Source organism: Haliotis cracherodii, unplaced genomic scaffold, assembly GCF_022045235.1.
Source record: "Haliotis cracherodii isolate W230 unplaced genomic scaffold, xgHalCrac1.p SCAF_1, whole genome shotgun sequence".
NCBI classification, from domain to species: Eukaryota; Metazoa; Mollusca; class Gastropoda; order Lepetellida; family Haliotidae; genus Haliotis; species Haliotis cracherodii.
In genome coordinates, this window is record NW_027266264.1 from 53,986,366 (window position 1) to 54,012,212 (window position 25,847).

A 25,847-nucleotide genomic window follows, 5' to 3' on the forward strand; every position below is an offset into this window, starting at 1 on the left:
AACCGGTTGGTCAAAATGTCTGACTAAGTCATCGCGGCCCGACGGCATGTTCATCTGTACAAGGGGTTAGCTTGGCTTGACTATTTACAGGTCTTTACCACCTTGAATACTACCTTTGCACCTTGAATACTACGGTGCAAAGCAACATTCACTTGCCCTTTACAAATGCGCTGACACATATTCTGTTTTCTTAATCACACAAATTCATGTAAATCAATGTTTTTCTTTAGCTCGACTCAACCAGAGATTCGGCGCTACCAAGGGAGGACTAGAGATATTTGACGACGGGAAAAAGGTCGGAGTATGCGACACAGGTCTTGACAATACCGCGGCAACTGTCGCGTGCAGGAGCCTCGGTATGAACTTCACCCATGGACGGGCTGTTGGTGGATCTGTGTTCGGCAACATCTCCGGACCAATCGTGTTCACAAGCATTAAATGTAAAGGGGCGGAAAATGACATAAAGGACTGCACACTTAGCAAAGAAGGAACTTGCACCACAGGGACGTACGCATCTGTGTACTGTGCCAAGACACCATTTAATGATACAGGTTAGTATGTCAACCATTGGCTGGCTCGTCTTGTGGTTATTTAAAGTGATGATAGACTCGCTGAAGGCTGTGCTGCGGTCTCTTTCATGGACACAACCCATGTGGATTCAGGGCAAGAATACAGGTCGCCAGCAACCTTGCTAGTCGTAAGAGGCGACTAAAAGGATCTGTGGTCAGACTTGGTGGTTTGCACATCATTTTATCCTAATCGTGTGGACCAATGCTCATGATGTCTGGACTTGATTATTTACAGATAGACGCTCCACAGAAGACGCATTAAGGATCCGTCTGTCCCAGTTCGGTAGAACATGACTTTGCTGTTCATTCGAACAATAACACTGATTTTCATAGCTCATTATATCAGGCTTTGTCATATCTGATTTTGAAAGCTTATATATGAGGCGAGTGATCATCTTGGAAGAACGTTGACTGCAATCCCTGCTGCATAGTGATGTGCCTCAAGATGGCGCTCGGAGGGAACTGTTGTCAAGTATCTCTTCCCCCAGAACAGACATTCTCGTCATTTGTGAGGTCTTATGTATACTAGTATATCAACCTTCCTTGGGTAAATGTAACAAGTATTCATCAGTGCTGAATATGTGGGACGTTGTTGATAATATCAACCACCGGTTTGTCTGGTCCAAATTTAGTTAATTACAGCTTGCTGTGAAATAACTGGATTATTGTTGATATTGAATTAAACAACAAATAAATACTAAAATATAAACTTTACAATTTGAATCACTGTTTGGTGTAGTTCGAAAAGGGTGAATATCATCCCATTTTATTACAGCCTCATGAAGACCTGGGTAGAGAATAGGTCTTCAGCATCCATGCTGGTCATAAAAGGCGACTATGCTTGTTCAAGGAAGCAACTCATGGGATTGGGTGGTCAGGTTCACTGACTTGGTTGATGCATGTTATCATTTCCCAATTGCGTGGATCGATGCTCATGATGTCAGTCACTGGATTGTCTGGTCCAGACTTGATTATTTACAGGCCAATGTCATATAGCTGTAATTTTGTTGAGTGTGTCGTTAAACAACAACAAACAAACTAGATTGATGCTTATGATGCCAATCACTGGATTGTCTGGTCCAGACTTGATTATATACAGGCCAACGTCATATAGCTTGAAAATTGCCGAGTGCTGTGTTAAACAACAAACCAACATTTTATCACATTTGTTTTCAGGCTTCCAGCTTCGACTGGCTTCCGACGGCCTGAGCAAGGACTACCACGGCATTGTAGAAGTCAATAAGAATGGAGTGTGGGGCCGGGTGTGCATGCAGGGGTGGGACGACATGGACGCCAGCGTCGCCTGCAGGAGTCTGGGTTACAAGGGCGGGGTGGCCTACCTCCACATTGTCAAGAACACTAACGCAATCCTCATGAGGAATTTCCAATGCCTTGGCAATGAGACCTCCCTTGACAAATGTCCACATCAGGAGACAGCGGACAAACAGAACTGCAACTATGACTCCAACGACGCTGGTGTCATCTGCTACAATGGAACAGGTGCGTTATGATTAAACTTAAGTTTTAATGAGAGTTTATCCTCCGTTGGGGCAGCAGAGTGGTTAAAGTGTTCGCTGGTCATGCCAAAAGCCTGGGTTCAATTCCCCACATGGGTATACCGTATACCACTGCAATATAATGAGTCATTCACAGGGTATGGGATGTTTTGACTGGACACCGGTCAGACCAATCAGTGACTTGGATTGAGTCACATGCTGAAGCCACGCTACCACAATGAAAAGAATCAAAACATTGACTATAACAGGACAAATAACAACAATTTCAACTTCTTATGGGTCGACATTTTGGATATAATATATTTATTGGTTCTTCATCAACAAGTCACAGATGGCGTCAGTCAAGTTGGTGTATCTGTAAGTAGCGGTGAGATTGCCTCTCGCAGGATTTCGTCTAAAATGACATGTTTGAATGATGTTAGAGCCTATATTAACACGATATAAGTAAATATACATATGTTACAATTCATATAATAGTATTCCATGTTCATTTAATGTAATAATGTTCATATAAATATAAAAATAGTACAGACGAATGTATCGGTATTTTATTCTGTTTGTTGACACTCGATTTCCAGTATACATGCTGGTTGTTTTGTTAACCCATGGGGGAAAAAATGTGTACCTCTCTCATGGCTGCTTCATTTTCTGAAAAAAAGGGCACATTATACTCAAGAAAATACGGTAATGTGTGAAGCCACTTTCTCTTGTAAACTCTCCCTCTCCCCCTTGCCTTGATATTGCCAAACGCGGTGTAAAACCATACTCGCTCACCAAGCTGCTCAAACATTATAACTTGTTTGTGTGGTCCAGTTTTACTCAGTTTTATATATTAATGGGCTGATCAACTTACCAAACAAATGTGGAATATACTAAAAAGAATTCAACGAAGTGATTTACTGTAATTGCAGTGATAAATAGATACACAAAAGTAGAGAGGTGGGGGAAGAGAAGAAGCGACTTGACCTGGCATTTTAAAATAATTCAAAGCAGCACTTCAGAAAACCATTTGAATCTGCATGGATGTTTCTTCTATTATTTTCATAAATCAAACCAACCATATTTTTAAATTGAATTGTTTGATAGGCATTAATGAGAAGTTTAGAATGACAAGGTAGAAACTATTTTATGGATAACAACTTCTTTTATACTGTAAAAAGCGACGTTTCTGTATAGATCCTTATACCGTTGTCAAGCAAGCGACGTTTTGGTATAGATCCTTATACGGTTGTCAAGCAAGTCTTGCATGACAACAGTATGAGGATCTATACTGAAACGTCCCTCTTTACAGTATTAAGGAAGTTGTTATCCATAAAAATTGTGTCTACCTTGTCATATTTTTGAAAACGCCCACATTAAATATACGCTTTGTCACATTTTTGTCTATTTCAACCACATGCTCTGATAGTTTGACCAAAAATGTTTTATCGAAACAAGGAAAAAAAGTGAGCTACATACAGCAAATCAATGTGGATTAGCTTATCAGAATTATTGTCTTTCTCATATCATATCACATCACTGATATGACACTTTTCATTTTATGGGGGGCACGGGTGGCCCAGTCGTCTAAGGCGCCGCAATTCGCTGTGCAGAGTTGCGTCCCTTGGGCACGCCAGAAACCTATGATTGTGGGTTCGAATCCCGGTTCGCCCCGATTATGTTTCTAGGTTTGTCAGCACCATACCCGTGCTCGTGGGTTTCACCGAAGTGGTAAACGTCTGAGACCTGCATCACTTCGGGCTTTCCTCCCACATTAAGCTGACACGCCGTGATATAACTGGAATACTGTTAAAAGCGGCGTTAAACCCAACTCACTCACTCACTCACTTTTCATTTTATGACCTCCACAGGCGTCGAGTATCGACTCTTCGGCAGCAAGGTCAACGGCTACGGTCGAGTTGAGATGGGATACGATGGGGACTGGGGCGCTGTGTGCTCCTGGGCGTGGAGCACGAGTGATGCGAAGGTATTCTGCAGAAGTCTGAAAAATGGGTTCAAAGACGGCCTTCCAGATCGAAACACCATACCGAACCTGCCACGTCGGAACTACCTGCTCAGTGGGGCGTTCTGTAATGGCAAGGAACAGAGTCTGCTAACCTGTCTGAACTCAGGTTTCAATACATCACTACTGTCCTACCTCTGTAGTGGTGACGCCTATACTACATGCTACACAAGTGAAATTGGTGAGTACAGAACTTCAGTTTGATATGGCAGAGTTGCGTCCCTTAGGTGTGCCAGAAACCTATGACCTGGGGTTCGATTGTTTGTTAGCCCCAATACCCGTGCTCGTGGCTTTCACAGAAGTGTTATGCATCTATGACCTGCTTCACTTCGGGCTCACTCCTATATCAAGGTGGCACATATATTAATATGAGTACATATAGGTTATCATCTTCCCAAGGCAAGCGGGTCCACTAGCCTATATTAAAGCCTAGTTTCTACCCTTGCCACTTTTCTTGTCTTAACCCTGGCACCACCTCACGTAGATCACGAGTTGTCCCCCTTCTAAAGAAAACGCAATATCCAATCAGATCGCTGTTCTTATCTCAAATTGCTTCACAAAGATGGCAACTATTATAGGTGACGACCTAGTTGATCAGATAACGAAACATTTGCCAATTCATCCCTGACACATAAACATAGGAAATTATTGGGCGGTTTAAAAGACGAAAAATCATTATCGTGTCAACAAACATAAGCAGGGGTAAACACTTTATACGAAGGTGTTACTAGTCGTGGATGTTGATTTTGTGCAACATTCTCTGATTGGACTATCGATATGTGCGGTAGTCCAATCATATTTAGCACAGGAAAGTGGGCTTGATGTGGCTAGGGCGGAAACAAGACTTTGATGAAAAGGCTAGTGGACGCTCTTGCCTCATGAAGATGATAGGTTATTTCACCAACTATCTCTGAAAACGAAGGTCTTTATTTGCGAAATATATATAATGACCTTACTATTCCAATCTCATTAAAATCAGATCGTATTTCTCGCAACCGCTAAACAAAGAACTTAGGACATTCCATTACAGGTCATGGAATGACAAACTATGACCAACCAATGAAAAGACTAACAAGAAACGACCTTAGCCAGTCAGAAAGCAGCTTACTCATGCTATACGCCACTACTTACGTAATTGTCAATCGGAATACCCCGTGTTAACGTCTTCGAGGTTGCATGATTAGAAAACACAATCCAACTGTCACTTTCCTGATCCTTAAGCAACGCTCTGATTGGTCTGATGAAACGTTGCGAGAACTAAGATCTGATTTTATTGAGATTGATACTTTTCAGAAATAATTGAAAACACAAACAGGAATAACCATTTGAATAGAGGAAATGGTGAAGTATTGATCACCACTAATGATTTATCAGCAGCCATCAGCGAGCATGGGTCCCAACCCTGTGGGGTGGCCGCAGAAGTAAGATCTCTCGCAATCCATTGTTGCCCGAAGAGAAAATTAATAAGGGAAGGTCGGGTGGTTACAATGTGTGACCTGGCGAATTGGTTTGCATTTGTGCCCCATATGCCCAAAATCGTTAAGTTCATGCGATAGCCACTAGTCTGACCCAGACCTGATTTGTTTAACGCCTCACTTAGCAATATTCCAGCTATATGACGGCAGGCAGTAAATAATCAAGTCTGGACCAAACAGTCCAGTGACTGACATCATGAGCTTTGATCTATGCAATTTGCGACGACATGCATCAACCAAGTCAGCAAGCCTGACCACCCAATTCTGGTAGCTGCCTCTGATGCCCGATTCTGACAAGCATTGTCGCCTGTTATGGCAAGCATGGGTTGCTGAAGACCTATTCTAACCTGGATCTTCCTGGATAAGATCTGATTAGTTACAGGTTGCCCTGAAATAGCTGTAATGTTGAAGACTGCGGCTAAAAACAACATTTTAACGATTGTGTAAATGAGAAGACACATATAGCAACACTCTGAGTATGACTAACTCTTATGCCATTTGATGATATATTTTCAAAACAATTACACAGTTACTGAACGGGAATTGCCAAATCATAAATACACCCCTCCATTTAAAAAAAGCTGTATCTGAACTTGTTTCTTGTGATTGCCTGGAACATCACAGTGGACAGGGTTTCTGGAACGTTCATTTTCTTGGATGTTGACTTTTCGTCCTCCAAATCGTCCTAAAGGTTTTTATCCAACTCGGCAATGATACAGAATGCCCTATCAAACAGTGATAAAATCATGAAAATGCCCAATTGTCTAAAGCAAAATCAATGATGGATAGTTTCAGCATTAACATCATTGGCATCAACATTGCGGGAACTAAACAATTTCGCAAAGTCAGTTTTTATGCAGACATATTAAAATAACCAATTCCGCCTACTTTCTTTCAGCTCTTACTCAGGTCCGTTTGGGGAGTGACCGTTCAAGTGACCCTTCAAATGGCCGCGGTCGAGTGGAAGTGTATGTATCTGGGCCAAACGAATGGGGAACAGTGTGTGACGACTACTGGGACAAAACAGACGCCACCGTCGTCTGTCAGCAACTCGGATACCAACATGGCCGTGCTATCAATGGAAGTGCTTATGGGAAGGGCAATGGTCGGATCTGGTTGGACAATGTGGAGTGTTTAGGAAATGAGACGAGCATCGGGGATTGCCAAAGCCGAGGCTTAGGGACGCACAACTGTAATCATTCGGAAGATGCCAGTGTAGAGTGTTATAGTAAGTTAATCTACTACTTAACACAAATTAATATCAAATTGATTTTTTTTCATGGTTTATTGTGTCAAAAAATTATAATCAAAAAATGGTTTAATGTGATCTCTTTATAGTATTGTTAAAAGTGTGATGAGAAAGGAAAACCAATTAGTTTCCAGTCAGGTATCAGCTGCTTTGGAGGATGTTACTACATTAAAACATGCAGCTTTTTCTGTGACAGGCAATTATTATTTCATTTTATTAACACATTTCTTCCAGGATATCAGTAAACAATTTATTCCTTTGGGTAAAACCTTTAAAAAAAAGAGCCAATCCCTCCAAGATTTGTAATGATAAAAATCGTTTTTTGGTAAGCGCATCTTTTGTCCTCCCCAGTTGAAACAGAATCATGAAATATCACTATGATTAGTTAATGATGATAGCTGCATGTGTGCTATTACTTATAAAGTGAAAACAAGTTATTCCACCAATTAGGAATGTTATTCACTGTAATGTCAAAAATTTCAAAGTGCGCTTTACAAGAAATGTCCTTTTTCATTGAATTTGAACTATTGAAGATATATTTGCCGAGTAAAATGCCATTCTTAATCGTATTTCCAGACTCAACGACCCCTCAAACGACATTACCCGTTACGAAGTCCCCGGTTACAACTGTTGTGACGACGACAACTAAATCAACATCAACTGAATCACCAACAACAACTACTCCTCAAACTACGACGCCTTATACTGCGACTCCCCCAACCAAGACAGAAAAAGTTACTAGCCCTGTTTCACCACCAGCTACATCGCCACCATCCACTACAATGTCTACAACGACATCTGCAACTTCAACAACATCAACTCCATCAACGACAACCACTCCCAGCACAACTACGAAGTCAACTTCAATAAAGATTACAGCAACAACAACAAATATACCAACAACAGAGACAGCTGCTTCGACGACAGCAGCCACGCTGAAGCCAGGAGCATCAGCAGAAAGCAAGACGCAGAAAGCCTCCAAAAGCATAGTTGTTGCCATTGTGGTGCCAATATTATTGCTTATTATCATTATATCGATCATTGCTATTGTGTTATGGCGCGTCCGTCGTCATCCTAAGTCCCATATTGCACATGAACGTTTCCATGACGACATAATAGAACAGACTCATGATGGCAGTATCGCCATGAGGAATCAGCTGTATGATGTGAATATGTCCAATGGGGAAACGTCAGACCCAATGAGTGACACTACAAAATATCTGGCCGAAGATTCCGAAATTTCAATAGAGGGCAACGGCTATGCCCATTTCTCAAAAACCCCGACTCATTCAGAGGACGAATCTGGGGGATTTTCGAATCCCCTCTATGCAGTCATGAAGGATCCCACGACCTCATCTAATCCAGCCGAGCTTACCCTGGAGGCGGATATAAACTCCTCGAATACGTAATGGCGATAAGGAACGTGAAAGTGTGCATGAAACACAGTCCCCTCAAAACACATATCAATGTGATCACATTCCGATGAAATGTGATCTATCAGGTTTGATGGACAGAACAAGATTAGGTGATATAATGTGATACAAACCAGTACAAGCTTGTTTATTCTGTATGTGTAATTTGGGTGTATTGTAATGATTATTATTATCATGAATGGTACATACAATAAAGATAACCAGTAACAGCATTAGCCAGGAGCTATTTACAACCGAGATTCGGATTAATTTTCTTTGTTACGTTGAGATACGTAAAAGATTCATTTGCCAAACATGAAACACCTATCATTGTTATACATGTTTGGACCCGTTATGAAAAGCAGTTATCAGTCCTTGTTTCCGCCTTAATAGAAAGTGCGTTTCTTCTAAGCATATCATGTCCATAATTTGATGGGATATTAATATATACACAAACGTCCATTTTTTTCATTGAAATGCTTCTATTTTTATATATCGCTATTGTTTCGTGTTTCATGTATTTCATGCACTTCAGTGTTTATCCAATCCACTGCTACGTTTCAAGCCTGATTAGAGATTGTACACTCACATTAATACGTGGGGAAGTTTGTTGGTCACACACCATACTGAACGAAGTGAATTTATAGATATACCACAGGAAGTCATGTTGACTGAGCACTCTGCCAAGGCACTTCGTGACTTGGGTGTTATGTGCACCCTTCATGTGTGCACATCGAATTGGAGTACTTACGAAAAGTTGTGGAACGATTTGTTTGCATTATCGGCACGGAACTCTTTCCCATATTTGTGTATCCCTGGTCAAAGTAATCTAACTGTTTGACACAATTATATTTTGTGAATACAAACTTGCTATTACCATGATCGGGGGCGGTCGGGTAGCCTTGTGGTTAAGCATTCACTCGTCACACCAAAGACCCGGGTTCAATTCCCGACATGGGTACAATGTGTGAAGCCCATTTCTGGTGTCCCCCGCCATGATATTGCTGGAATATTGCTAAAAGCGGCGTAAAACCATACTCACTCAATCACTATTACTATGATTGTAGTTGAAAACAGAACAAGAGTATAAAACAACTGTATACAGCAAATAAATATATTTATTTTCATGGGGTTATTTTCAAAAAGAGATGTTATCTAAGGTGCCGCAATTTCCTGTGCAGAGTTGCGTCCCCTTGGCAGGTCAGAATCCTATGATCACGGGTTCAAATAGCAGATCCATGTGATTATTTCCTGGTTTGTCAGCACCATACCCGTGCTCGTGGGTTTCACCAAAGTGTTAATGCCTCAGGCCAATATCACTTTGGGTTTTCCTCCCAGTATTAAGCTGACACGCCGTGATATAACTGGAATACTGTTCAAAGCAGCGTTAAACCCATCTCACTCTCTCACATTACTCGCTTAAAACCCAGATCCACCCTGATTATGTTTCTAGGTTTGTCATATTCCCAAGCTCGTGGGTTTCATCAAGGGAAAAATGTCTGAGCCCTGCATAACTTCATGTTTTCAACCCACGTGCCGTGATGTAATTCTAATAGCTCAAAGCAGGTTAAACCAAACTCACTCACTCATTCTCTGCACAGTTAACATCTCAATAACTGATGGATTACCGTAGATTATATATTTTCAATTTTGATGAACCGAATAATTATGATACCTCTTTATGGTCAGAAAATTAACATGCTGAAATATGTTTTTGGGAAAAGAATGAGATACTCAAATGATTGGTTGGTTGTGACCTTACGTGTCTGTATTGAATGTGACTGCATCACTATCTGTGTGAGCAGGAGTGTGTACTCGCTATCTCATTCTTATGTAGTTTGTAAGTAATTTGAAATATTATTTTTCTGTGTGAAATGTACAAATACTGTATTCAACGTAATAAGCACCCCGCTCTAATAAGCGCCCACAGCGATATTTGCTAACATGTTGGCTGGTGAACAATCCCAATTAGCACCCTTCCGATTGATCAATGTACACAATGCTTAATTATTCATAATGTGCACTCGTGAGTTATATGCACCCTTAATTATGGCAATGTAATTCTGGAAAAATATATGTCTGTAAAATGCAGAGACTTTTCTTTTGTATCATTTCAGAGTGTCAGCATAAACCACAAAATTTACGATCTTTCAAATCTTTCACCAAGATTATATTCTAATAAGAGCCCCCTATTTCTAATTTTGAGACCCCTTTCGGTGCTTATTATGTGGAATACAGTACTATAATTTCAAAGTTTTCCACTTTGGGATAAACCTGATAACAATTTATTGAGTTCCTCAAAATATAAATTTGAACATTTATTCATTTCTTTGTTTCACGTGTTTCGTTGGCAGTAGATTTATACACGTTAATATTTTGCAATATCACGAGTGTGATCATATTTTTGTATATATGATGTAAATGACATTGCTTATATACGATAACCCAAACAACATGTGATAAATGTACATATACCATGCTTAGATGATTTACAGTGAAACTTCGATAATCCAGACACAGATCGTAACTCCGTCTTATGAACTCTAGATTAACGAGGTTTCGTTGTTCAAAGTTGTCAAATATTCACGCACCAATTAAATCTACAATATAATTATAAATCTATGCAGGTGTATATGTAACAGATGTATAATTAAATTGCAGTTTTGTAAAGAAAACAATGAGGTTTGTTTCAAGGTGATTTTTTTACTTAACTTGCATTTTCATCTCAATACATTCCATATATGTGTCTGTAGTAGCAGCAGGAGACTTATACAACCAGTTTTTGTGTTTTATACAACCTGATTTTGTGTTGTTCTGTACAACCATAATCTGTGTTATATACAACCAAATGTTGTGTTTTAAACAACGACTTGTATATGAATACTTACTTCATACTGCATGACAGTATTCCTCGACATATTGTGATACTACTGCTGACGTTTTCAGTTTATCTGCTGATACACTGTATTTTGTTTGCCTTTTTTTATTGTATCTTCACCCATAAAATAAGTATTGAAAATATGTAAGAGCAAGAGACGGCGCACAGAAGCCACATGTAAGAAGTCATAGGGAAAGCATTTTCACAACTCTGTGCTTGAATTTATGAGTCTGACAGGAAAACTGTTTATTTTTGTTCGTATTGCTGGAAAAAAGTGTTGAGAAATGCGGTAGTCATTGCAAAGAGTTTGACTTTACCACATATCACGAACTTGTGAAAAAAAACGTAGCATCTAATAATCGTCCCTTTTCACATGGAATTAGTATGTTTATGTTGCTTGATTATTTTTGTCTTGAATTCAGCCCCATATTTGTTCCAAGACCATTAACTTTCTATGATGGGAAATAATGCTTGAAAATAAACGTGCTTACAAAGTTGTTGAATTTTGCTTTTCAGTTTTTTCTTATAAGACAAGATGCTTTCACTAAAAAAATATTAGTCTTGTTTTTCTTTGTTCGCTAGCACGACTGGACATATGGTAAACCTACAATTGACATACAGTCGAGTCTTGTATTTATCATTGTGTGACCGATTCAGCACCTTTGCACTGTACATACTTTGACACTTTAGCTGTATCACTCTAATATTGTAGGGGGCACGGGTGGCCCAGTCGTCTAAGGCGCCGCGATTTGCTGTTCAGAGTTGCATCCCCTGGACACGCCAGAAACCTATGATTGTGGGTTCGAATCCCGGTTCACCCCGATTATGTTTCTAGGTTTTTCAGCACCATACCCGTGCTTGTGGGTTTCACCGAAGTGGTAAACGTCTGGGACCTGCATCACTTCGGGCTTTCCTCCCACGCAGTGATATAATAGCTGACACGCAGTGATATAACTGGAATAATGTTAAAAGCGGCGTTAAACCCAACTCACTCACTCACTCTAATATTGTATAAAGTGTCTTCACAAAAATTACGCAGGGTAGACGACTCAGATTGTTTGATAGGTGCATGTATTATCTCGTTTATTGATACGACTATATGTCTGAAGATGAGTAACATGTTTTGACAAATATACAATGAACAAAATAACAAGTGTCACAAAGATCTCGTCTTTGTTTTTGCCCCAACCATATTAACAATCAACTTGGGTTTAATGAAAATCCATCAGTAAGTTATATCTGAAGTATGATATAACGTTTATTACCACTCCCAAATGATCATAATTTGTTTTTTTGTTGTTGAAATATCCAACTTCATTTTATTTGTAGTTGACAGGTGCAAAGTGTAGCTGAATGTTGCTTCTATTCACGTTTCTTCAATGTTACATAATGTTTGTGTTTCGATACCACCAACAGGCCCTCACTAAGGCATAATGTTGCACAGTCATTACCATTAGCATATTATTGTTTACTTCAAACAGGAAGCGGATGCAAAAAGTTAACACGAACCAGTTCCACAAGGCGATTGTAGCCAAATTCAATCTTATGGACTTCAGTTTAGAAGATTGCAAATTTGGCTTAACACATGTTCCATAAAGTGATATTAGGGCAATTGTATCATTAGTACGTTCTTAAGTTAAAATTATCGAAGTCTAGGACAGTTTGGTGAAACAGGCTCTTAATCATAATTTAAGATCATAAACGTTATGTTACGTTCAAATTGATCACTTTGTGAAGCTTGGCCAGATACTTCTGTTTTTGTCTTTGTTCTAACACGACACACAACTCTTCATAACAAACACATCTCATCCTACAGTTGGTTGGCCAATTGTGCAATTTAAAGAGGGGACTACATTTGGACATATTGGCATTTATAAGAAAACTGATTCAAGTTATTCAAAACCAATTTTTGTTGTGCTAACTTGTTCTCTTAAGTTTATCGGTCGGGGCCTTATTGCAGAGTATCTCTTTAAATAAATGACAGGACATGTTCTGTGATAAATATTAATTTGATTTTTGTTTTAAATAAAAAAAAATAAAAATCAAACTTTTTGAACTTGAATATGTTTTTTTGTAATGCCACTCAGTTGACCTAATAATTCTGTTCATATATTGAATAGCCACTGCAGTCTTATCATTGGAGCGTTGTGCCTGGAGTGTTGAAAATAATAAGCATCCGTCATGCCAATATCCAACTATGTTTGACTGAACTGGGCTTTGTTGTCTGTTTGAGAGGATTGTATCAATCAGACATGTTTAGACTGAATAGAGATGTGTTTGTACAGTGTGTATATTTTGAGAATTTTGTATGATTTAAATTGTCTCGGGTAAATGATCAAAATAAAAGTTGTATATCATGTACATAGTTTTGCATGTGTGTTGTCATCTTTAAATAGTGGCACGAAACCATCAGTCACAATTCCAATGGCAGCAAAATGGGAAGGTTATAGATCTAGGCCAAAGGTTTGGTTTAAGAGGCGACCAAATGGATCAGGACTTGGTTGATTGCGTGTCATCATACTTACTGTCTGGTCCAGACTAAATTATTTACATACTGTATTCAACGTAATTAGAACTAAGGGGCTCTTACTAGAATATTATTTCGGTGGAAAAAAAAACAACAGAGTTGAAAGATAAATTTTGTGGCTTGAAATGTTTATGTACGACAGATAATAATAATTTAATTGCCCATAATTAAGGGTGCATATAACATACGAATTCGTATTATACGCGAAAAATAGGTCTTGTATACATTAATCAATGTAAGGGGTGCCAATTGGGATTGTTCACCAGCCAACATATTAGCAAATGTCGCCGTGGGAGCTTATTATGTAGAATACGGTATTTATATTAAATTATTTTCTATTCCCGATTTGACCAATGCTAGTCGAATTGTAAGAGGCGACTGATGGGATCGAGTGGGATGGCTAGGTTAAGGCAAGTACTTGCAATTCGTGTGTACAGTCCAATGTATTTAACATTTAAAACAAAATGCTGAATACTTTCTGATGAGAAAATATTCAGCTTTGTGTTTTAATTTTTTTTTATATATCCTGCAGTGTTGTTTCATGTTTCAACCATGTTGATTTTGTGCAACACGTGCACTACAGTCACACGGCTTTACGGTGGATAAGAAGCTTATGACATGTTGAAGCTACCCAGTTATAAAACTTGGACCAACTGTAGGGCTGGCTGGCAGGCAGGCAAGACAAAGTGTGGATTTGAAAGTTTTACATGGCATTCACTTACGAAAGACAGCAATGGATAACCTTATTTTCGGTTTTCTCTTGTGTTTCATAGTAAAATATTCTTGATTCCTGACTGTTGTTGCATGCATGGATATGGTGCTGACAAACTCTGAGACTTGAAGTAACAATCAGAAGATCGTGGCACAGCTAAGGGACACAACTCCGTACACAAGATGTCAATAAAAGACAAACATGACAGTACATGATAAGTATGTTTTATACATGTATATACAGAATAAGTACCCATGATATTATCAACAGGGAAACCATACAAATGACGGATATTTACATCAACACTCCATCCACAGATCAGCTGTGGTAATAAAGGGGCATTATAACCATTTTATGTCCATTTTCGTTTATGTGTAGTTGTTGTCAACTGACACCCTTAGGTACCTAGTATCACACTGGCTTTCAGATCTTTTTTCACACACAATTATGTGACAAACTTAACAGACGATGGCTATGGAATAAAATACAACAAAAAGTAAATGTAAAAGATTCAGAACAAATTAAGATAATGTAATTACCGAATTCGACATAATAAGCGCCCAGGGTGCTCTAAAAATTAGAAATAGGGGGCTCTTATTAGAATATAATTTTGGTGAAAGAATTGAAAGATCAAACATTTTGTGGTTTATACTGTCAGCCTGAAATGATACAAAAGAAAAGTCCTTGCGTATTATACACGACAGATACATTTTTCCAGAATTTAATTCCCCGAATTAAGGATGCATATAACACAAGTGAGTATTATACACACTATACAAGTTTGGTGTACATTGATCAATCGGAAGGGTGCTAATTGGGATTGTTTACTAGCCAATATATTAGCAAATATCGCGTTGGGCGCTTATTAGAGTGGGGTGCTTATTATGTCGAATACGGTACAAAAACAGAAAATGGAGTGATGAGTGAAAGCTGAGAATATCCCTGATCCACATCACAAGAAAATGGCACCTCCAAATTTAATTATGGCAATATTTACACTTTAAACACACAAGTTATTCCCTGATAAAGGATTTTTAAAAATTCACTAGAATTTGTTGCAATATCTATAAAAATAATAGCTTGTTACATGCCACTGTCAAATGTTTTATGAAAATGAAATGAGACTTAAAATAAGCCACTACTGTTGGCATAGTGATCCCTCGTGGTGGACCTCAGTCGTTCTGTACTGCATTGGCTGATGTGGGGGGGCTGGATTCCGAAGTTGCATTGCTGGTTTCCTTGGCGACGGGATAAAAATCATTTCCTGGCATGGGTAGTTTGAACACCCATTTGTTGACGTCTTCTTCCGCTTTGTGGGAGTTGAGATAGGTGTGACAGGAAATCTCATATTCTTGGCCCATGGTGGTTCTGTTGAAAAAGTTGCCGATGTTATAAAACATTTTGTATTTTGTTGCCTTGCTCATAATCAACTTTCAAAACAACTTTGAAAGAAGTCTTTCTGAAATCTGGTCACATTTAAGGATGACATACATAATTAAACATTAAAAAGGGGAACAGCACTTCCCAGCACTTCTGCTTGCAAATGCTTTGTAACAGGAACTAAGACAAGTCAAAGGAGTATTATAGGATACACTTTCAGTAAGTTCACGAACAGTTTCTTTGATGAAGTATGTATACAGGCCTACCAATAAAAACCAGCAGAGAGCAACCAAACTATGGAATATGTACACACTTTTGATAGAAACAGCCCCACAAATTACAAACAAGACAAAATCCCCATTAAGTGTGCATCATAATGATTAAAACCTGAGACATTGAACCAAACACAGTAAATCTTGCAGACTGCAACAAACTGAGTTTGCATGCATTTGGTTTGTTGCTCTCTCCATTGAAAAATATACATCCAGATTCAAAGTGTGACCAAGGTTGAGATAGTAAAGGCCTGAGACATGGGAGAGTAAAATGTGACCAAGGGCTGAGAGAGTAAAATGTGACCAAGGTCTGGGATAGTAAAATGTGATCAAGGGCTGAGATTGTAAAATGTGACCAAGGTCTGGGATAGTAAAATGTGACCAAGGTCTGGGATAGTAAAATGTGATCAAGGGCTGAGATTGTAAAATGTGATCAAGGTCTGGGATAGTAAAATGTTACCAAGGTCTGGGATAGTAAAATGTGATCAAGGGCTGAGATTGTAAAATGTGACCAAGGTCTGGGATAGTAAAATGTGACCAAGGTCTGGGATAGTAAAATGTGATCAAGGGCTGAGATTGTAAAATGTGACCAAGGTCTGGGATAGTAAAATGTGACCAAGGTCTGGGATAGTAAAATGTGATCAAGGGCTGAGATTGTAAAATATGACCAAAGGGCTGAGATAGTAAAATGTGATCAAAGGGCTGAGAGAGTAAAATGTGATCAAGGGCTGAGATTGTAAAATGTGACCAAGGTCTGGGATAGTAAAATGTGACCAAGGTCTGGGATAGTAAAATGTGATCAAGGGCTGAGATAGTAAAATGTGATCAAAGGGCTGAGAGAGTAAAATGTGATCAAGGGCTGAGATAGTAAAATGTGATCAAGGTCTGAGATAGTAAAATGTGATCAAGGGCTGAGATAGTAAAATGTTACCAATCTCTGAGATAGTAAAGTGTTGCCAAGGTCTGAGATAGTAAAATGTGTGACAGGTAGGAGTCAAAACACAACAAACAAGCAGAATCTCTGTATGACATCTACAACATAATAATTGATATAACGTCACATCTATATGACAGGCAGGATGCTATCTGACAATTGGATTACACATTTCAGCAATTCAGATAATCTAGCAAACACTAGAAACCTGTCATGTTTTTATTGTTGGTTTAGTACACCAACATCAAGGGTGTTACCTCAAAAGGAAGGCCTGCTCGACAGCCAGGTTCTGATTCGTCTTACAGTGGGTGATGATCACTTGTTCATTTGCCTGCAACAGAAGTATTGCTATCACACATCACACCATAAGGAACTGGTGTTTACCAATGCTCTATTCTGTTTGTTTGTTTGTTTGGTTGTTTAATGCCGCACTCAGCAATATTCCAGCTATATGATGGCAGTCTGTAAATAATCGAGTCTGGACCAGACAATCCAGTGATTGACATCATGAGCATCGATCAAGACCACAAACTTACAGAGGTCTGCAATATTAGAACATTCCGAAAAGGGGTCACAAACAATTATGAATGTAACAATCATCAGTAAAGTTCAATATTTAAATATTTGTAGTCTTGACTAGTTAAAAAAGGGCCTATAACACAAAGTTTTTTAAAATGAAACTGTTAAATAACCCTCCAAAGATATATGTTTTAATTTCATTGCAACTGTTTGCATATTTGCAATGTTTGCACTCAGCCAAGTAATTTCTTGAAAATCAGTGTGACAAGTCATGTCTTGGAAATCAGTATGACATGTCATGTCTTGGAAATCAGTGTGACATGTCATGTCTTGGAAATCAGTGTGACATGTCACGTCTTGGAAATCAGTGTGACATGTCACGTCTTGGAAATCAGTGTGACATGTCACGTCTTGGAAATCAGTGTGACATGTCACGTCTTGGAAATCAGTTTGACATGTCACGTCTTGGAAATCAGTGTGACATGTCATGTCTTGGAAATCAGTGTGACATGTCATGTCTTGGAAATCAGTGTGACACGTCGTGTCTTGGAAATCAACATGCCATCTCAGCATCTACGTACTTAGGAGATAAAGAAAACTGTGTTCTCACATTTGTGGTAGTTATTCATTATTCGATGCCTGTCAATTACATTTCGAAACAACAGCATTAATAACTTTGATCAAGAAATTTATCAAGAAAAGTATTCAAGCGCAGTGAAAAATCTGAAAGATTTCTGGGATCGAGTATTATTTTACAACATTTTTTTTAAAATAAGGTATACATACAATGATATACTGAATATTATCAAATAGAATAATTTAGCATCATATACTCGCTGGTCCCCCACAGGTAATAATACAGCACCTAAATAATAGGGGCAAGTAATAGACAAAGGCTATAAGAGTTACCTCCCTTTAACCAGTAAAATCTCAACATTCTTTTCTATACCAGTCATAAACAATTAGTATTCAAGTAACGTCTCCTTGATTTGTGCAATTTGTTGTTGCATATAAGATATCTATTTCCCTTTGAAATTATTAGATGACTTGAGAATTTGTTACTAATGGCAATGTCTCATTGGATAAGAGCCTGCAGCAGTGCTTTTAATATTAATCATGTAAAAATAAATATATACTTTCATTTTGAACAAAATTCAAGGCCACAATAACTTAATTACCCCATGTCGGGAATAGAACATGGGTCTTCACCGTGATGAGCGAACACTTAACCACAAGGCTACCCGACCATCCGACAATGGCGTCATGAAGCATGAATGTGTGATAGAACTATGTGTATGGTGTATGTCATCAAGTAAAGAAACACAGGAACACACACACCTGTGATCTTCATCGGTAGATACTCGTGGACAAAAAATCATTTTCACACAGGGTGTTTGGTAGTGAGACAGGCCGGGATTATAATGAAAAATGGGTTTTTCAGATTAAAAACGACGTTTTATTGGTCTTTTTTTCAGTCGTACACATAGGTATGAGAGATACCTATTTGTACGACTGAAAACAGACTAAAACATGAGTTTTTCAGATTAAAAACAATGTTTTATTGGTCTGTTTTCAGTCGTACAAATGGGTATCTCTCATACCTATGTGTACGACTGAAAACAGACTAAAACATAAATAATTTCATATATTCTGACCTTAAATGAACCACAATAATACTAATTATTATAACCAACATTTCATACACTGTTTATACATTCCATACTCACAGGAACAGGTGCCCCTTCAAACTCCATCCTGACCCTTGGGTCGCGACACTTGACCTGCCACTGCGTGAGGTAGGAGGCCTCGGACACTAGAGATACGACTTGGTGTCGAGACTTCTTTGCGCTTTTCCTGAATGACACCTGGTCACTGTGGAGCAGCAGCTGAAAGTGACAAGTCAGCATTAAGAACAGATCCAACGTGGCATTTTATGTGACCTCTCATCTTCCATCAATTTAGAACAGTACATTAAAAGATCATTAGCACTCAAGACGGACTGGCATTTTTGTTTGTTTTGAATGGCAACATCAACCAGAAGTGGATTGCATTTTGTTGACTGTATAATTGTGTTGAGCTGAGGACACCCCTGGAGTTAGAAACATGATATAGCATGGTCACTACATAGCATGGTCACTACATAGCATGGTCACTACAATAAAACGATAATCATCAGGGGCATTTCAAAATATTGGCATGGTTAATAGCTATTCAGGTACAACATCCCAGATACCTTGCACCGGTCTGGTAAGGTATGCACTATTTTTTTGCCCGAATCACTTCCGTAGTACTGGTTTAGCACTTGTCATTTTTATGGAATTCGTAATTATTTCAGGGGGGGTAGGGAGTTTGCATTCTCACCCACAGTCATGCTTTTAATAGATTACTTGTAGACAGGAACCATTTCCAGACACTAATATCATCTCATGTGTCTGACATAAATAGTTGATCTAATCGTCGTCATTCACAAATCTTTGAATACTGCTTTATCCATTTTGAGGCTTAAGCCTGATACCAATTCATTTTTCTAATATTTTTAGCTTCAGGAACATCAATCTCATTAAAATCAGATCTTAGTTCTCGCTACCACTAAACAAAGATCTGAGGACGTCCCATTACAGATCACTTCAGCACGACCTTTCATCCATCCAACCAATCAGAGCGTCGCTTACCAGATCATGAAAGTGACAGCCGGAATGTGTTTTCTAATCATGCAACCTCAAAATATTTAACAGAGGGTATTCCGAACAACAGTTACGGGTTTTATGATTATATCCATACAATCTAGGCCATCTATAAGCCATTCCAGAATGTTGTTTTGGTCAGTTTTAAATTCTTTAATCGAGAATAAGTCAAAATATGTTTCGAATCATAGTCGGCAGTTTGAAACTAGTGCCGCAAACCTCGAGATAGCTGCCTTCTGACTGGCAAATGTCGATTTCTTGTCAGTCATTTCATAGGTCAGTCAATGTTCGCGAAAGGTCAAAGATTTTAATGAGATTGTAGGAACACATTATTCACAGGATTGAAATTTAATATTTAAGAACTTTTGTTAAATTCATGGCAGTCATCCTTACAGCATGAGGCCAAATTGCACAAGTTTTAATTCACTACACTATGAAAAGCACAATGATGAATGCCACTGTGTGACAAAACCTTTCAGCTGACTAGTCTGTGTGAGGTCAGGTGCTCTACCGACTAAGGCTATCATAATAGCAGGAACAAGAGTGATGTCCCTTGGTTTAGCACAAGAAAATTGTGCAGTACTGTTTGAAGAAAAACCCAGACTGTCGTAATTCTTATTTTTGCACTACTTTGACACTTTTTCACTTAATTCACTAAACTCACATTCCCTGCCTCATCGACAGTAGACAGGTGGAAAGCTTGACCATAAGACAGGGGCTGACCATCTGCGGAACCGTCCACACTGAAACAATACATACACAAATAACACATTAATACGCTCATGACCAACTGCCTTTACTCGATAACATCCTAGGATTACCAGTGTTTGAAACTCAGCATGAAAGTCAAGGAGTCTGTGTTATAACCCAAACACTGAATGTTAACGATGAAGTGTGTCCCTAGATACAACTGCCACAGGAGAACCCAAGGACCTTAGGACCCCAGGACCCCCCTAATTTCAAACAATGATTACAATAAATCCTTTAAAATTTGCAAAATTTACAATAAATTGTATATTCATAAATTCACACCTATATCACACTTGCCCATTTCTGGTGACTCCCTCTGTGATATTGCTGGAATATTGCTAAAAGCGGCGTCAAACCATACTCACTCACTATATCACTTTCTTTCTCGATTCTTGTGTGGAAACATTCCCACAACATGTTTCCAGCTTAAAAGAAAACGCACCCCAGCACATCCAAGCCATTTCCATGGCGACCATCACCAACAATGGGCTGTGCACTGGCTTGTTTCCCGCTCAATGCGAGCATGTGACGTCCCACGCTTAGTCACTCTCTTTCAAATCATACAGGCTTATATACCTTTGATGCAGGTATGGCTGGGCATTTAGTTTGAGAGATAGAATGAGTATTTATTTATTTTTATTTACTTTTCCTGTCTCATACTGTGCACTTATCCCACGATTGGTATTATGGGGCACAGGTACCCAAGCCTGCAATCGAAGGCCTCCACCGTGAGATGTACATGAGGAAGCCATTTCTAAACTATTCGTAAAAACGAAATACTCATCTATGGGCTGTTTGTATAAAACCCCTGTGTGCTTTTCAGAATAATTATCATGAGGTTGGGTAACCCATGTCTTTGCACAGGACATCTTTCTTTGATCACAAACTACCGCGTGGTATGGAACTATGATGAAATTGCTGAGTGCAGCGTTAAACAACAACTAATCAATCAATGAAATGTGACAGGATTATAAACTATGACAGATCTGTGTCTAAGTCATCACAGAAATGAACAACCCCATCACATTCCACATCATGCCTGACGGCAGATCCACAAACCAACCCTTAATAGACAGCATTGCTCTTGATGCAAAATATTCACATAATTCTTGAAACTCTTGCATCAGTGCCACCATCAGCTTACCTCTTGATGACGAAAACAGATCGCAGGACCGGCTCCAAGTTCCTGGTACCAGATATATCTGTGGAATTGGCAGCCAGTGCACACTGGTCCCGGGGATTCACGCCGGACGAGTATTTGGTCCTGTCTGCGGCCTCCTGGCATGTCAACATCACAACATCTCCAAAGTGGACACACCCATCACGAGATATGCTCAGATCCCTCTGAAATTATTTTTCACAATATTATATTAGAAAGTAATCTAAAATCCACACAATTAGTAACAATAGTTTATATTTTGCCTTCTGGGGTTGGGCGTTGTCCATAAACCTTGACAAGAGAACGCTTTAACCACTAGGCTACCTGACCACTCCTTCCTGATAATTATTTGACTTAGCAGTGTTTTTAAAGTGTAAATACATACCATATTCGACGTAATAAGCGCCCCGTTCTAATAAGCGCCCATGGCGATATTTGCTAATATATTGGCTAATGAACAATCTCAATTAGCACCCCTTCTGACCAATGAACACAAGACTTATTTATCCGTGTATAATACACACTCGTGGGTTATATACACCCTTAATTATGAGCAATTAAATCCTGGAAAAATATATATGTCGTATATAAACATTTCAGGTTGTCAGCATAAACCACGAAATTTACGAACTTTCAACTCTGTGTTTTTCTCCAAAATAATATTCCAACAAGAGCCCCCTATTTCTAATTTTGAGAGCACCCTGGGCGCTTAATACGTCGAATACGGTAATCTTTGTGTTGTTATTAGTAAGCCACATGGTAGGCATGATCAGTGGATTGATGTTTTTATACTAAAATAACTGATATTGCTTGAATATTGCTAAAAGCCGCGTAAAGCTTCACTCACTCACTCACTCGACCTGAGTGTTTTGCACTGACCTTCTGCAGTAGTGTTGCTCCCAGACTGTGAGACTGCTGGATCAGGAGCTGTCCCTTCTGCTTCCTCTCCAGAAAGTCCTTCAGGGTGTCCTGAAACATCACCATCAGAGAGAGTTAGCCTGCCAGCTTATTTTGAGATGAAAACCTGCAGTGACGCAGGTCGCTGATTTGTGGCAGTTAGAGGTGTAACGATATGGTACGTATCCCAATACTATTGGAGCGATACAATTCATACTCTGATACAGTACTTATATTTCATAAGTTGATATTCTTTCTTTTTGCGGGAGCCTCACAGCACTGAATCATTTGTTTTTTCAATTCAGGGATCAAAGATGGTGTATTACAGGGCAGAAACATATTGGCTAGAGGGCACTGTGAATGTTAAGCTACATGTATTAATGGCTAACCAGAATATACTGGAGAATATGCATACGGTGGTTGTTGAACAGTTAATGTTATTATTCATATGTTTTTACACCAATATAACTTGTAACGCATCTCATGTATTGTGATTTGATGTATTGTATCATGGGCCTTGTCTTGGGATACAATACTGTACCGTTGTATCGTTACCATGGTTACACTACTACTGGCCACGCAGACTTTTGTGGTGGCATGTTGTCTCGTGTACATCGCAAGGTGACAAATCAGGCACAGTTAAGCAACATTGATTATGAAGAGCAGGTGGATGGGTACACCATGTTCGACACTCTTGATTCCTGTGAATTTCTGGGTCTTTGGCCTGGCCTACAATGAAACTACCTGTAGTGTCAACTTAGGCAAAGAACTTTGTTCAAAATGTGCCTCTGTTCATCCAGCAGTGAATGGGTACCTGTTAGTACGAGATGGTATTGTATGACTGTAAACATTCTGGCACTTCATAAGGCACTTGGTTTGTATATCGGTACTCCCCAGGGAGCTGAGAATGAAATTGAACGGCACACTGTTCTGGAATAATGATGATTGCATTTCAGTAAACCTACACTAACCCCCATCCCCCGTGGTTCTCACAATCTCAACTTGCATTTTGTATTTTCATTGGGTATGGACTCTTTTATAGGTACAAGTCATCCAGTTAATTAGGTATGAGTGGCCACTGGGTACGGGTTATCCAACATTTGGATATGATCCCTTAAAGGGCAAGTTCACACGGAAATGAGCCTTTTTTTCTTGTACTTTTTCCACATTAAAAGTGTTAACATAGAAGTGTCATAGACAAAAATATAAAAACATCATATTTAATTAACATATTTTTTGCACTAAAACGATTTATATTTTTCACATTTACCAAGTGTTCTATTTCAATAACAAAAACACCATGGCTTATGTCCCTTGCAATATGACGTCATTGGTGCCAATTGATAAACATTATGACGTCATCATGCTTTGTTAGAGCCGCTTCACGTGGTGTAGGTACAGTTTTGTGATTCTAGCATCTCAGATGCCAGCCAGAATTGTGTTATGCTGAGTCACCACTGCGCCGGAGTGTGTCGTAGACCATGTTGTTTTACCGCAAACTGGTCCTTGATATCTTTTGCGTTGAGAATAGACAGGGACCCAGTTGAATTGGCACCAATTACGTCATAATCTAAGGGGGATAACTCAGGCCTATTTCGCTCGTAAAACGAAGGCCTCATAACGGCATATCACTTTCACACTATTGTGAGCTTCCTACTTTCACTGTGAAAAAAAATGAGTGTATATTTTCAAACACAGATACTAACTAATTCTAAAATTGCGTTTTGTTTAGAAAAAGAAAGAAAGTGATTTTTGCGTGTACACTTCCTCTTTAAAAAAACTGATTGTCCAGTACCCATTTTGATTGATAAATGTGTAACCATTTTTCAAATACTTAAATGTGAGGTAGAATTAAGAAGAAAATGATAACATAAGAAACTGCAATAACAAATTTAAGGCTTTTTTAAAGGCCGAGTCAGTACACATGCATTATACTGCACACATACCCGCAATGTTTGTTTGATGCTACTAATAAAGTTTCAAGCAACAACATCACTATTTGAAAAGTTGGGCAATAGAGCCCAAAATGTGACGAAAAAATTACACAGCTTGCATTTGTATGATGCATAAACGTTGAAAACGACACCAACATAAAAAAGGTACTTGAGGCATGCAGCAACCTCATCAGTGACATCTGTTGGAGCCACATTTCAGTGAACACATTGTATTTTGTATCTGCTTTGGTAATAAAACATAACATTTATATACCTTATGAAAAAGTTTCATTTAAGCCGTTTAGTGGGGACAAAGACACCCAAGCCCCCTGTTATTTTCGTGAGGCAACAAAAATGGCATCTGAAAAACTTGGCAGAAGGTGTCAAAAATGCTGCATGCCCATTAGCCTAGCCTACGTACACTGACATACAACAGGAACTGAATTTGTACCCATTTTCCAGCATTTTTACAGAATAGGTTTGACATTTCTCATCAATTTTGACAATAACAAAGAAATGAACGCATGAAAATTGCCTATGCCATTCTGGAAGGTAATGTGTTTTCGTAGCTGGACTATCCCCATATTACTTTTAGTAGTTTCGAGACTAAATACCAAAGCAATGCAGAATAGGCCCATGTCTTGTCTGGCTATACGAGTGCAGCTGCCTAACCCATTTCAATAACATCTCATGCTTCGTATCTACCAAACACAAATGTTTAATTCTTACCTCCTCGAGTTGTATGTCTTCATTCCAATTGCCAACTCTGACGGACGGGTTGTATGTCCTCACACTCATGATGATACTACTGCAAGCACTTTTCCCGAAGTGGCTGGTGATGCTTGAGAAGTTTACCTTGGCAACAATGACAGGACCGCGGTCAATACACAGAATTGTTAAAACAATTATGAATTTTATGACATGTTATATTTGGACAATTTGGGTAATAATAAAAATGCCATGACAATAAACGCCGA

At 38.9% G+C, this 25,847-nt stretch overlaps 2 protein-coding genes across 2 annotated transcripts in view; one reads left to right on the forward strand and one right to left on the reverse strand.

Moving 5' to 3' along the window:
- LOC139479429 (scavenger receptor cysteine-rich domain-containing protein DMBT1-like) overlaps positions 1-11,605 on the forward strand; it is a 102,172-nt gene extending 90,567 nt beyond the window's left edge. Inside the window, exons 30-34 of the mRNA XM_071262283.1 lie at positions 231-551; positions 1,746-2,069; positions 3,937-4,269; positions 6,462-6,791; positions 7,389-11,605. Of these exons, the coding sequence (XP_071118384.1) occupies positions 231-551; positions 1,746-2,069; positions 3,937-4,269; positions 6,462-6,791; positions 7,389-8,221 (2,141 nt within the window). The 3' untranslated portion in view covers positions 8,222-11,605. The remainder of the gene's footprint in view (positions 1-230; positions 552-1,745; positions 2,070-3,936; positions 4,270-6,461; positions 6,792-7,388) is intronic.
- A 2,966-nt stretch (positions 11,606-14,571) lies between these two features.
- On the reverse strand, positions 14,572-25,729 carry LOC139465659 (cilia- and flagella-associated protein 161-like). The gene is made up of 7 exons (XM_071247399.1): positions 25,600-25,729; positions 22,919-23,008; positions 22,025-22,224; positions 20,795-20,873; positions 19,174-19,332; positions 17,185-17,258; positions 14,572-15,709 (listed from the first exon to the last, which is right to left on the reverse strand). The coding sequence occupies exons 1-7, from the start codon at positions 25,666-25,668 to the stop codon at positions 15,514-15,516; spliced, it is 867 nt and encodes a 288-aa protein (XP_071103500.1). The 5' UTR covers positions 25,669-25,729; the 3' UTR covers positions 14,572-15,513.
- Between the last annotated feature and the right edge of the window lie 118 nt (positions 25,730-25,847).